The sequence below is a fragment of the Apium graveolens genome, chromosome 10 (assembly GCF_009905375.1).
Source record: "Apium graveolens cultivar Ventura chromosome 10, ASM990537v1, whole genome shotgun sequence".
NCBI classification, from domain to species: domain Eukaryota; kingdom Viridiplantae; phylum Streptophyta; class Magnoliopsida; order Apiales; family Apiaceae; genus Apium; species Apium graveolens.
The window spans coordinates 174,431,507-174,445,046 of NC_133656.1; the positions used below are offsets into that span (position 1 = coordinate 174,431,507).

Genomic DNA, 13,540 nt, shown 5'->3' on the forward strand with positions numbered 1-13,540 from the left:
ACGAACTCAGCAGGGCCGGGGCAAAATATTCGGGGGCCCTGTACGAAATCACAAAATTGGACCCCTAATTTTTACTTAAGCTGAAATTTTAATAAGATACATTTTGACAAATAAAATGAATTATCAAACATGTAAACAAGAAATATATTTCAATAATTCAGCCAAAAAGAGAGGCTCTTTTCTCAAATTAAGAGAAGTTTTTCTCGCATATTTTTTAACAAAATCCTCTGAAACGCTTTTGACGTCCGTTTCATCTGTAAGCCCTCTTTCACTTGCCATCTAAGAAGGTCCATTTAGCCTATATTGTAATATTGTTATTCGTAAATATAGATATAAGATCTCCAAAATTCGGGCCCTGTATTTTCGGGGGGCGTGCCATGGCTCACCCCGCGCTCCGAGCGCCCCTAACCCAGTAATAAGATGATTCTAAAGCAATTAAAAGTACCAATTTATAATATTTAAGATGCTAGGCATCAACAACGCCGATGACGAGAAATAGTATTATATTTATTCAGAATAAATATATTAAGTAAATAATGTAACCTTAAATCATTATGTCTTTAGTTATCATTATGAAAAAATGTAATTTATTTTTTCCTTGAATTTGACATATGTAACTACAATATAACAAATTTTGAAAAATATTATTATTTTCCATCCAACATTATTAGATTATTAAGAAAGTAAAAACTAAAAAGATTAATAAGAAATTTGTCCTCCAACACCATGCGGGCAAGATATTCTAGTAATAATAATGTTTTAGAGTGAAAAAAAAAAGTCAAAGAGTCTTATTAAATGATTAATATAAGTCGCTTAAATGATACGGTTAGATATAACAAAAAAATTAATTATTTTTTAAAAAAAATAGTTTTCCTGATAAATTCATGAAATAAAGATGTAGTTTGTTCAAATAAAACTTATTCTAATTATTTATAATATATAATTATTTTAAGCAAAAATCGTAAACAAATATAAAAAACTATATAAACAAACAAACATATATAAAGAAAAAATACATAAATAAAAAATTTACAAAAAAGTTACATCAGATAATTAATAAATCAAATATACAGAAGTTCAAACTACAACAAAACATAATAATATTTTAGGAAAAATGAAATAATTAAAAGATAAATATAAGTAAGAAATACAATTATAGACAAAATAATATAAAAATATAGATAAAAAATATCTCTTTGAAACCACAACATCATTTCATAACTAAAAAAGCTATCTTACTCATAAAAACAAGCAAACATATAAAAAAATATAAAATATAAAAATATAAAATATAAAACATGTAATTATTTTGAATAAAAACCCTAAACAAATATCAAAAGCCATACAAACAAGCAAATATAAAATATAAAGAACCCTTAAACAAATATTAAGAAAACTATAAAAACAAACAAACATATAAAAAAAACAAATACATAAATAAAAAAATATAAAAAAAATGCACAAATAAGTTGCATCAATTAATTAATACATGAGAAAGTAGTTCAAAGTGCAACAAAACAAAATAATATTTTAGGAAAAATGAAATAATTAAAAGATAAATAAAAGTAGGAAATACAATCATCGAAAAAAATGATTTAAACATATAAATAAAAAATATCATTTTGAAACCACAACATCATTTCATTGCTAAAATAACCTCACTCGCCATAAGTTTAAGTACTCAAGTTCAAAGTACAAAGAAGAAAAAAACTAATTCATTTTAAAAAAAATAGCTTTCCTAATACACTCGTGAAATAATGTAGTTTGTTCAATAAAACTCATGCTAATCATTTATAATATGTAATTATAATAAATAAAAATCCTAAACAAATATCAAAAATCTATAGAAACAAACAAACAAATACAAAAATAAAAAAATAAAAAAAATGTACAAATAAGTTACATCAATTAATCAATACATCACAAAGTTCAGAGTACAACAAAAAATTAATTTCTTTTTAAAAAAAATAATTTGCCTAACAAACTCAATAAATAAAGATATAGTTTGTTTATTAAAACTCATTCTAATTATTTATGATATGCAATTACTTTAAATAAAAATTCAAAACAAATATTAAAAAGATATAGATATAAAAGAACAAATACATAAATAAAAAAGTATAAAAATGTACAAATAAGCTACATTGGTTAATTAATACATCAAATATTACAACAAACAAACATTTCATTAAAAACTTGAATGGACAAGACACCTATTGAGTATTTAATATAAAAAAATTAATTATAATAATATTTTAGGAAAAATAAAATAATTAAAAGATAAATAACAGTATGAGATATAACTATTGACAACATAATTTATAAATATTATTTTAATTTATAAATATTATTTTGAAACCACAACATAAACTAAAATATTATAATAATATTTTAGGAAAATAAAATAATTAAAAGATAAATGAGATATAACTATTGACAAAATAATTTAAAAATATTATTTTAAAACCACAACATAAATTAAAATATTAAGTGGGAATCAAACCCGATTCTTTACTTTCACATACGCATCTTTTTTACCACTACAACACATTATTATTTGTGTTTTTTTTAAAGGCAAATTATATTAAGGTACAAGCCCAATCCGAATGCAAAACCCAATTGAAAATGGGCCAAGAAACAAATCATACCAACCTCAACCATCTAAATCCACTATAAATTTACTTATAAATTTACTTACTAGAAATTAAGCCACTAAAACATTCATTAAAACAATTAAACATAATATTAATACTAATTAAACAATTATTGGGCTACCCCAACAACCTTCTGCTTCCCTCTCCAACTTTCACAAACCAAACCAAGCAGCCCAGCTGCTCCAGATCTGAGTTCCATTTTCTCAGCCAAACCCGGACCACCACAAGCTCCTTCCAGTACTCCAACTGCCGGCAAACCTACCATAATCTCCAGCTCAGCCAAATCAGCACCAGCAGCAACCCCCTCTTCATAAGCTTCCTCATCATACAAACCCAAATCAACCCTTAAACTTGTTCACTGCGGTAGCTCCTCTTCCTGAGTTTATCAAAACCTCACATAATGTCGTAAATAATGACAATTTATTTAAGTTTAAACATAATTACTAGTTTTGTTAAAAAACTTAATTATTGGAATATTTGTAGAGTTAGTTTTAAAAAATTAAATTTAAGATATAAAGTTAAGCATAATATATAAACGGATCATTACCTTATTTATTAAATAATTTTTAGTTTAAAAAGTATGCCTCGTACATTTTTAATATATATTTTTTTAAAAAATAAATAAATTATACATATAATTAATTTTTTTTAAAATTTTGAAAACAGATACACTTATATATAAAGAATATATATGTATATCACATATTTAGATAAGTTAGGGTCATAAATAATCAGTGTATTTCGGTTTATTTTGAATTCAAAATCAGAACTTCACCCATTATCACTACACTAACCAATCAAAAATATAATGTCACTATCTAGATTTAAATTTAATTATGAGTCGGACGAGAAAATCTTACCAATAAGGGAAAATTTTGTAATATCTTATGTCAATAAAAATTAATATTTTTTAAATTTTTTATTGAATCAAGTCAATTGATAATATGTATCAAAATTATTTTACCCATTTTCAAAAAATACTCGAAATTTAACTACATGACCCGGCCAGTCAAATATACATCGCTCCTGTCTAGGTTTAGTAAATTTAAATTATTTTGTAAAATTTTAAATTAATAAAAATTAATTTTTTTAGGTCTTTATACATCAATTCAATTGATAATATGTTTCAAAATTACTAACTTATCGGTTGTACATTATTGTTTTTAGGACTTTACCCAATATTTAAATATATTTGAAATTTGACATTAGATTTCATAAGATCCATTAAAATTATAACGTATACTAAATTGATTTATTTTTTAACATTTTACATAAAAAAGAATTACGTTTATGAAATTATTCAACGATGGTGAATTTATAAAAAGTTGATTCTAAAGTCCTACTTTTTCATTATCTTTAAAAAAAATACACAACTAAATAGTAAAAATTAGATTTTCCATTAACATGTTATTTGAAAAATGATTTATCAAAAATATAGATTATGTATTGCATTATTTAATGAAAAGTATATTAGTATTTAGATATTTGTGAAAGAGATCTTAAATTTTAAATTGTTAAATTTGATATGATTAGTATAAGTAATCTTATCTGTTGAGTCTTTTTTTCTTTTTAACTTAATATTAACTTAATATTACAATACAATCTAATGGTTCATGTTTAATTTTTTTATTAATTTAAAAACTAATATAATAAACTCCAGGATATGAACATGTATTATGGTGTTGTGTCATTATTGTTAAAGAAATTGAACATGTACGTGTTCTATAACGTGAAGATGTACTTTCTACAAACTAATCATGTTCAATAGAATCATATGTTCTGCAATGTTCAACTTATCAAATGTATTAGATTTGCAATATTTTCATGAAAATAGTGATGTTTGTAAAACATGATTCACATTATAATGTGTTTTACAATATTTTATGTACTATTTAATTGCAGAACATATATGGACTCCCGTACTCAACAAAAATACGGGTTCAATAGAACTTAACTCACATATATTTATATAAGAAACTTAAAAAATTATACAATCAAATCTTTCGAAAAAAATTTAAGTCGAGCAATAATAATTTTACGAAAATAATATTTAATGCTGGAAAATATCGTACAACTATTTGAAATTACTTTAATATTTTGAATTATTTAGAAAAAAGGTTAAAACTATAATGTATTGTACCATTTGATTTAATCCATGTTATACTATCTAAGAAAAAAAAATATTGGTCGATAATTTAAAAGGATTAACAAGTTCAACTAATATTTTTTTTCTTTTTTTACCACGAGTTCAACTAATATTTAAAAAAATAACGAGTTGAAAAATATTTAATTTTAGAAAAATATTATAAAATGGTATCAAGTTATTATAAAAATTCTTAGAATCATATACGAAAGAAACTTGAAAATAATTTCAGTAATGATATTATTACAAATTTCTCTTCGAATTCTTGAAAAAAAGCATGTGAATATAGTCTTTATGACGTATGAATTATTTTTAGCATCAATGACTGATGCTCTGTTGAGTAAAATTAGATATGGATTTATTATCAGTGCTACTGCGATTACAATATATAAATAATTACAATTTACTTATTAGATAATTATAATTTTTGAATAATTATTGTTACATATTGAATTCTCAATAATCAGAAAAAGTTCAGGATCTAGCTGTTCGGATGTCATCAGAATTTGATGTACCGTTAGGAGTTGATGTCATCAGCATTTGTATGACATCAGTATTTGAAGACAGTCAACATTAGAGGATTTGTTCTGTTCTGGAACAAATATCTGTTACGTCTGAGTTATAGGAGTTTGTTTAAGATATGTATAGTTTCAGTTGATTTTTGATAATGCATAACTTAGATTAATCTGTTGTATCTGTGTAGTATATAAACACAGTTTAGGTCATCACTTAGTTGTATCACACTCGAGGATCATTCGACCTAACAGCTTCAAGAACATCAATATTTCTATTGAGAGGATTTTGTAACAGTTTTTATCAGAAATATAAAAAATTGTTATATTTTATTACTTGTTCGAAACATTTATACAATTGTATCCAACCCCTTTAAACAATTGTATCTTTACTTGGCAACAATTATAAATGCATGTTATTTGAGTAATTTGTTGGCTATGATTAGACATATAAATAACTAAGATATCTAAATATAAATAAATGAGGCTAGAAGATTCAGTGTTAATGTTGATACACCGAAGAGAATAACAAAAGTATTTTATGTTGTGAAAATGAAAATGATCAATTAAATTTTAGTCTTTTTCAATTTGTTGAAAAATAGGTTAATTATGCTAATTTTGAATGGATAAATAATGACATTGAAAATAATCTAACATCTTATAAATTAACTTTGTACAATAGATTTTAAAACTGGGTCGTGTCAACTTTAGTTAATGAATTAATAGATTAGTAATGATATAACATCAACATAGATGTTAAATCTAAAAAAAATAACATTTTCCATCAAAAATCAACTTATATTAACAATAGTATAAATTCTACTTTGTTGAATATACTATTGCACGTTTTGACGACTTTATTTGTACATTACTAATCCTTTAAATTAAATAAGGTACGTAGTTATAAATTAGTATTAACTTTATTAATAAAATATCTTATTACTCATAATTTATTTTATCAAAACTCAACAAATTTATTCGACTCTGCATTAAATATATATGTTACTTTTTTAGTTTAATTTTTATGAACATACTGGAAAAAAAATATGAATTAACTTTAAATCCTTTTGATTTAAACGTACAGCTTGTATTCGTTGAGTATATATAAATTACATGACGTAAATAAGAAAATATATAATTTGACTAATGAGTTATATTATAAACGTTATGTATCTTGTTAATGTATTACATGAAAATCATATACATTGATAAAAACTCAACATACATTTGATATATTTTATATGTTACAGAATATTTACCACATATGAAAATAATCAAGAATGTTGCTAATATAATATATTACAGTAAAAAAATTAGAAAATGACATGTGGGGGTTATTATGCTATTTAATTAAAATAATATTTTAAAATAAATAAAATTAGTATTAAAATATTTATATTAACAATTTACTGATAGGCTGATCGCACCTGTATAAAGCTGCGGGGATAATGCTACTAATAAAAACCGAGGGAGTAGTAGTTTAGTGACCCTTTCATTACTACCAGTTTTGTTATGCATTGTTGCCAGCCGGCTGCCTGCTGATACTATAGTAATCTCTCTCTCTCTCTCTCTCCCCCTCCCTCCCTCCCTCCCTCCCACCCTCTCTCTCTCCCTGTCCCTAGCTTTCTCTATAAAACTGTCTACGCCGCCTGAATCAACTTAACCATTTTTGTATTCACAATGGCTGCTAATAGTTTAAGGAAAAAGCTGTTGCTGAGTATGGGAATGGCACGGACTTCCTTACTAAGCCTCAACATTTTCACTCTTTTTGCTTCTAAAACCCGAACCAACAGCTTAGCCGCTCACTCACAATCAAGGTTTCTTACCCAAAACTACGATCATCATTCCTACGACTCGCCTGATCGACAGCTCGTAACCATTTTAACTCATCCTTTGGAATATTGTTGGTTTTTTTTAAAAATTTATATTATTTAGCCGGCTGTTGTCGTATGTTGAAACCAATAGAATCTCACTAGTGGTTAATGCATGTTGCAATGTTCAAAATATTTGTTACGAGCAGGTCCAATATATTAGCTATTCATGCTCGTAAGGGAGTATAATTTAAGGAATACCAGAAAATTTTGTGCTCCAGATATTGTATTCAGTCTTACATGTGTAGTTTGATCGTTGTATTTTTTTTTCAGGAGGGATGGTGGGTTGGGATTTCCGGAGAACCGAAATGCCCCTATGGTCAAATAATTCATATAAGTGCTGATACAAGTGCAGAGCAGGGGAGATATTTGGCAAGAAGTTATAGTCCTTGGTATGGTCAGTACTTTTGCCGACATTCTTTGACAAAGATTTAATCAGCTTTTGATTGTTAAGTAACCCACTCATCTAATACCTTAAACTGATGATTATTCAATATTAATCACAGTACTGTATACAAGTCATATCTTACTTGTTGATACAGTTCCTTAAAAGTTTATGGATTGCGAAACTATACATGACTTGTTGGAAAGTTACAGAATATTTTTACATGAATTACTTGTTATACATTTCAGTATAGCCTTGTCAGCTTTTAATTAGCAATATTACATTATTTAACCACATTGTGTATTTTTGTTATTGGTTTATAATTTTATATCAGATTCTTCTTGTATTGAAATTAAGGCTTTTATCTGTTCTGTTAAAGGTTTTTGGTTGCGATTGTGCTTTTGGTTTCAGGCAGCTTGCAACAGCCAAAAATGGAACTCCAGTATTTGAGATATATGTCACATATGGTTTAGAAGGTGAATGCAAGGAACAGGTACTTTAAGATACAAGCTGGTCCTCCTATCAAATCTCTTGCATAACGAGTAGTTGCTCATACAACATGGATTATAACGTAGTACATAATCAAGGACTTTCTTTCAGCTAGATTTAATTAAACATCTAAATAGCTCTTAACAATTTACCAATTTTCACGTGAACTCTTTTTGATGACATCAAAGTAGATGGTTTTAGAAGATTAAAAATGTTGATTGTCACCATTAGTGAAGAAACTGAAGCAGTAGTTACAAGAAGATGTCTAAGCCTCTAAGGTCATTTTCTAATTTTCTTATTAAACTCTCAAACGCGTGTTTTATAGGCCATCTGTATAAAGCATAAGGCAGCTTGTCCGAATTCTTTAGGGTCCTCGCTAGACAGGAACACGCTTCTTGGCAAGTTTTCCTTGACAAGACCAGGTAGTAAAACCGATCAGGCAACTGGGGCTGCAGCGGATTTACTGGTAGAGAAAGCTGTTGTATTCATTGATTTTACTGCTGGTGACGCAGTAGAGGAGATTCCACACACTTGTAATGAAAAAGTACTTCGGGTACCAGCAACATTGGAGAGAAAAGAATGCTTCTCATTCTGTCTGACTTTGGAAGAAGACAGAGATCAACATGTTTCTGGCGACCATAATCATGAAGTTTATCGTACTACACACCATGATTTTTTTAAGTTTGTTGACTTGGTTGGCAGAGGGACACCCATAAAGGTTTGTTCCACTGCTTCTATGTTAAACTTCTATGCAAAAACCATTATTTCTTTAGAGGATATTATCTTACATCATATGTTTGTATTCATTTTTTACAGAATATTTCACCGAAGGAAGATCAAGAAAAATATTTTTCGATCCTCCTCAGTCGGGCAAGAAACCAACTACCGCTTCTATCTCAAGTAACATATTTCAATCGGATTGACATTCCAACTTCATCTGATCCTTTAAATGGTAGTGGTGATGTAATTTAGATAGAAGTGTTTGTGATCTCTGTACTCAGACCTCTAATATGAACGTGTCTCATTGTTTTTCTACTCCTCATCCAAGTTCTTTCAGGATATAGGTTATAAGTTGTTTGGAATTAAACAATCTATTCTGTCTTGCAGGATTATATATTGGCTCAAATGGTTACCTTGCTACAGAAGTCATTCAATTAAGGAAATTATTTGGCCCCTGGCCCGAGGTTGGCAGCATAAAGAATGATTCGGAGCCTGAGTTGTGCGAATATGTTGAAGCTGTAAATTTAACTGGTGATTACGATATGCCTGCTGGTCAGGTAACTCCACTTCTCCCTCAGCTATTTCTGTTATAGTCTGCCTTCATTGTAATCTTTTGTGCATTAGCAAGCAGTATCTATTTATCTACAGGTGGCACTTCGGGCAAAAGTTGGGGACAAATATAAGCTTCGTCCAGATATCGACCTGAAAGAAATGTATGGAGCTGTAAGTTGTTCTGCTATCTAGCTTGAAACTTTCGATATTAAAGTGTCCATATTAGTGTAGAAAAAACTTGTGAACCTTTATATAGTATTAATTTAAATGCACAAGAAATTTGGTAATTTTTCTGCCACTAGTGTTCGTCAACCACTTGACTGCACTGTGATCATCACAACAATTTAGGTCGCTCGCTACAAAGGAAAAGGAAGGCTTCCTGGATTTGAGAATTCTGAATGGGTTGATGTCGATGTTTTGATAATCGGGAAAAAGGTGCAAATTTTCTTTGTAACTAAAAGCTATCTTATATTACCTTGATTCATGCTTCAAAGTTTCTATAAAAAATTACTTACGGTGTGCAACTAAGCTATTGTCTATGCAGCATCAGCGCAGAGACGGAATTGCTATTGCAGTTTTATACTCAGCTTCTGAATATTATTTCTTGAAGTTTTTTAAGCAGCTGAAACTGCAGAGCCTTCAAGAATCTCACTGATTCAATTTTATGAGTAAGTCATTTACCCTCGACTTGTCGACCTAGTTTAATTTATAGCTAAGCAGGCCCTATCTAAAACAAAAACAAATATATTTCAGATATCTCATTCGTGTCCTCTTCGCCTTTGCAGAACCATAAAATTTGTAAATGATGAATAACCATATGCGGCAATTTAAACACAAAATTCATGCAATGAATAATGTGAATACTTGTAATTCAGAAAGTTTTTGTTTTACTTTGAATGGAGCATCCTCTAATATATCTAATCTTATATTTTCTTTGCAATTCAGATTATGTTTGTTGTGCTGATGAGCTGCTGTAGCCTGTAAGCATGCACCCACCAATTCCAAATGCACAGAGAAAATGTTAAAATGTGATAGATTAATGGACAACAAATCTGATTTGGGTAATTTTTGGAGGATTTGGCCATATGGGTGGATTAATGAACTTTTATTGTCCTTTTTGTGCTAGTTAATGTTGTTCTGTTGTTAAGGAGTGACAAAGAAGACCTGAAAATTGGTGTTGCATGCAGAATTTTCACTCAGGCAGCATAACAGTAAAATAGCACATCTTTCTTACTCTTTATTTATTTTTTTGTGGGAGATAGCTTATATGTAAATGAATTGTATCATAATATAATATACCGAAAAAGGAGTGCGTACACCACCCAATCATCATAAAGCAACCTGAAAAAAATGACAAGAAAAGAAACCGTAAGCCACGAAATAATTAAAAAATCATATTCTTTTCAAAAACATTTTTGCATATTTTCTTTAATTGGAGCCTAAATGTATTAGGAGAATGTTCCCTCTTAATCAAGGCCCACTTATAAACATATTTCTTTTAGTGTGATGAAAAATATGAAAACAATTAACACGTCTAACAAACTCATTTAATATTTTTAAGCAAACGAAAAGAGTCTCAATCATTCTCGATTGAATGCAAGTTGATCGGTAACTGAGTACTGAATACAAAGAGTTGCAGATTGCAATGAAATCAACATTTGAAACTGTTACACTTCTGGAGTTATATAAAAAGCCTTCCCTGTTAATCAGCTCAGTGCACTCTTTGACATAACTAGAAGACAAGTTTATTTCACCACTTGGTTCTGAAATATAGTTGCATGTAAGAATGGCCAACAGTGATGAAGTAGCAGTTGGAATCGATTTAGGCACAACATACTCATGTGTCGGAGTTTGGCAACACGATCGAGTTGAAATCATTGCAAATGATCAGGGTAATAGGACAACACCGTCTTATGTTGCTTTCACTGACAGGGAGCGTTTCATTGGCGATGCTGCAAGAAACCAGGCTGCTCTTAATCCTGTCAACACTATCTTTGGTACCAACTCAATATTTGCTCCCAGTTTTGTGTCATTTTTTATTCTAGATTGTTTATAGTTGCTTGTTTGTTTATTATGTTATTTAGAAAGCACTCATTGGAGAAAAACAATATGAACAATTGTTATACACATTTTAACGCTTTCACATATTTTGTTTTGCAAATTTTCAGAAGTGTTAATTATGTTATGTAGAGAGAACTCATTGGAGAAAAACATATATGAACAATTGTTATGCACATGTTAGCACTTTTTACATATATTGTTCTCAGAAGTGCAAATAAGTGTTCGCCCTTGTTTTCGCACTAAAACCTGTTCTTCGGCCTGTGTTGTTTTAATTGTTATGTAATTTGTTTACACAGATGCCAAAAGGCTGATTGGAAGAAGATTTACGGACCCAACCGTACAAAGTGACATAAAACTCTGGCCATTTAAGGTAATCAGTGGTTATGCTGACAAACCGAAGATAGTTGTTAATTACAAAGGTGTGGAGAAACAATTTACACCTGAGGAGTTGTCTTCAATGGTTCTGTTTAAGATGAAGGAAATTGCACAAGACTATTTGGGAAAGAAAATAAGGAATGCTGTTGTTACTGTTCCTGCATACTTCAATGACTCACAGAGGCAGGCTACAAAAGATGCAGCCAAAGTAGCTGGCCTCAATGTGTTACGAATTCTTGTTGAGCCGACAGCTGCTGCCGTTGCTTATGGTCTTGACCAAAAGCTTACAAGTAACTTGGATGGGGGGAAAACTGTGCTTATTTTTGATCTTGGTGGTGGTACTTTTGATGTTTCTCTTCTTAAAATAAGAAAGGATAATTTTGAAGTCCTTGCTACTGCAGGTAATACTCACCTCGGAGGTGAGGACTTTGACAATCGTTTGCTAAACCATTTTGTTGGGGATTTTAAAAAGAAGCACAAAAAAGACATCAGTCGAAATGCTAAATCTCTAAGAAGATTGAGAAATGCTTGTGAAAAGGCAAAAAGGATTCTCTCTCACAATTCTATAACAACTATTGATGTGGATTCTTTGTACGAGGGGATAGATTACTGCACAGAAATCACTCATGCCAAGTTTGAGGATTTAAACCTTGAACTGTTTAGAAGTTGTTTGGAGAGTGTGGAGAGGTGCCTGGAAGATGCAAAGGTGGACAAGAGCAGTGTCCAAGATGTTGTACTTGTGGGTGGATCTACTAGAATTCCGAAAGTGCAAGAGCTACTGCAACAGTTTTTTGATGGAAAGGAACTCTGCAAGAACATAAATCCCGATGAAGCTGTTGCCTATGGTGCTGCTGTTCAAGCTGCCATCTTGTCGGGTAAAGGTAATCAAAAAGTTCAGGACCTAGTATTGTTGGACGTTACTCCTCTTTCTCTTGGTTTAGAGACTGCTGGTGGAGCAATGACAGTCCTTATTCCTCGGAATACAGTTATTCCAACGAAAATGGAACAAGCTTTCTCAACTTATGAAGATAACCAGCCTTCTGTTTTGATCAAAGTTTTTGAGGGGGAGAGAACGATGACAAAGGATAATAATCTGTTGGGTACATTTGAACTCTCTGGGATACCTCCCGCCCCAAGGGGACATCCGCAGATCACTATCTGCTTTGAAATTGACGCAAATGGGGTATTACATGTTTCTGCTGAGGATACGAGTGTTGGGTACAAAAATATGATAACAATTACCAATGACAAGGGTAGACTCTCCAAGGATGAAATTGTGAAGTTGATCCAAGAAGCTGAGAAATATAAGGCCGAGGATGAGGAGGTTAAGAAGAAGGTTGAAGCGAAGAATGCACTGGAGAAATACGCATATAACATGAAAACCACAATTAGAGACAATAAGATTGCTCATAATCTGTCAGAAGCTGAAAAGGAAAAGGTGACTGATGCAATTGAGCAATCTCTTAAGTGGTTGGAGGACAACCTCTTTGCTGAAGCAGAGGATTTTACGGAAAAACTGAAGGAGCTGGAGGGTATATGCAAACCTATGATTGCCAAGATGCATGGTGCAGCAGGTGGCAAGAATAATGGTCCGTCAGCTGGTTCAAGTGGTGCTGGCCCCAGGATTGAAGAAGTCGAGTAATTGTCATTATAAGGACTAATGTTGGGTATTTGATGGATCTAGAATTCTGTCCTAGTTGAAAAACTTTCTTCATGATCAGTTCTGATAATCTAGGCCGTTGCATATCTTAAAATTCAAAGGAATTTTGTGCTAGAAC

At 30.2% G+C, this 13,540-nt stretch overlaps 2 protein-coding genes across 2 annotated transcripts; both read left to right on the forward strand.

The window, feature by feature from the left end:
• Nucleotides 1–6,989: 6,989 nt before the first annotated feature.
• Nucleotides 6,990–9,981, forward strand: LOC141691329 (protein EXECUTER 1, chloroplastic-like). The gene is made up of 10 exons (XM_074496062.1): nt 6,990–7,126; nt 7,245–7,329; nt 7,454–7,572; nt 7,977–8,058; nt 8,380–8,772; nt 8,871–9,006; nt 9,162–9,331; nt 9,423–9,497; nt 9,675–9,761; nt 9,871–9,981. The coding sequence occupies exons 1-10, from the start codon at nt 6,990–6,992 to the stop codon at nt 9,979–9,981; spliced, it is 1,395 nt and encodes a 464-aa protein (XP_074352163.1).
• A 1,131-nt stretch (nt 9,982–11,112) lies between these two features.
• On the forward strand, nt 11,113–13,404 carry LOC141691330 (heat shock cognate 70 kDa protein-like). The gene is made up of 2 exons (XM_074496063.1): nt 11,113–11,323; nt 11,684–13,404. Exons 1-2 carry the CDS (start codon nt 11,113–11,115, stop codon nt 13,402–13,404), a joined length of 1,932 nt encoding a protein of 643 aa, XP_074352164.1.
• Nucleotides 13,405–13,540: the final 136 nt, after the last annotated feature.

Coding starts and splice junctions, on each gene's coding strand:
- LOC141691329 (XM_074496062.1), top strand. CDS start 6,990: ATGGCTGCTAATAGTTTAAGGAAAAAGCTGTTGCTGAGTATGGGAATG. Junction 7,573..7,976: donor GCAAGAAGTTATAGTCCTTG/GTATGGTCAGTA, acceptor TTTTGGTTTCAG/GCAGCTTGCAACAGCCAAAA. Junction 9,007..9,161: donor TTCATCTGATCCTTTAAATG/GTAGTGGTGATG, acceptor TCTGTCTTGCAG/GATTATATATTGGCTCAAAT.
- LOC141691330 (XM_074496063.1), top strand. CDS start 11,113: ATGGCCAACAGTGATGAAGTAGCAGTTGGAATCGATTTAGGCACAACA. Junction 11,324..11,683: donor TCCTGTCAACACTATCTTTG/GTACCAACTCAA, acceptor TTGTTTACACAG/ATGCCAAAAGGCTGATTGGA.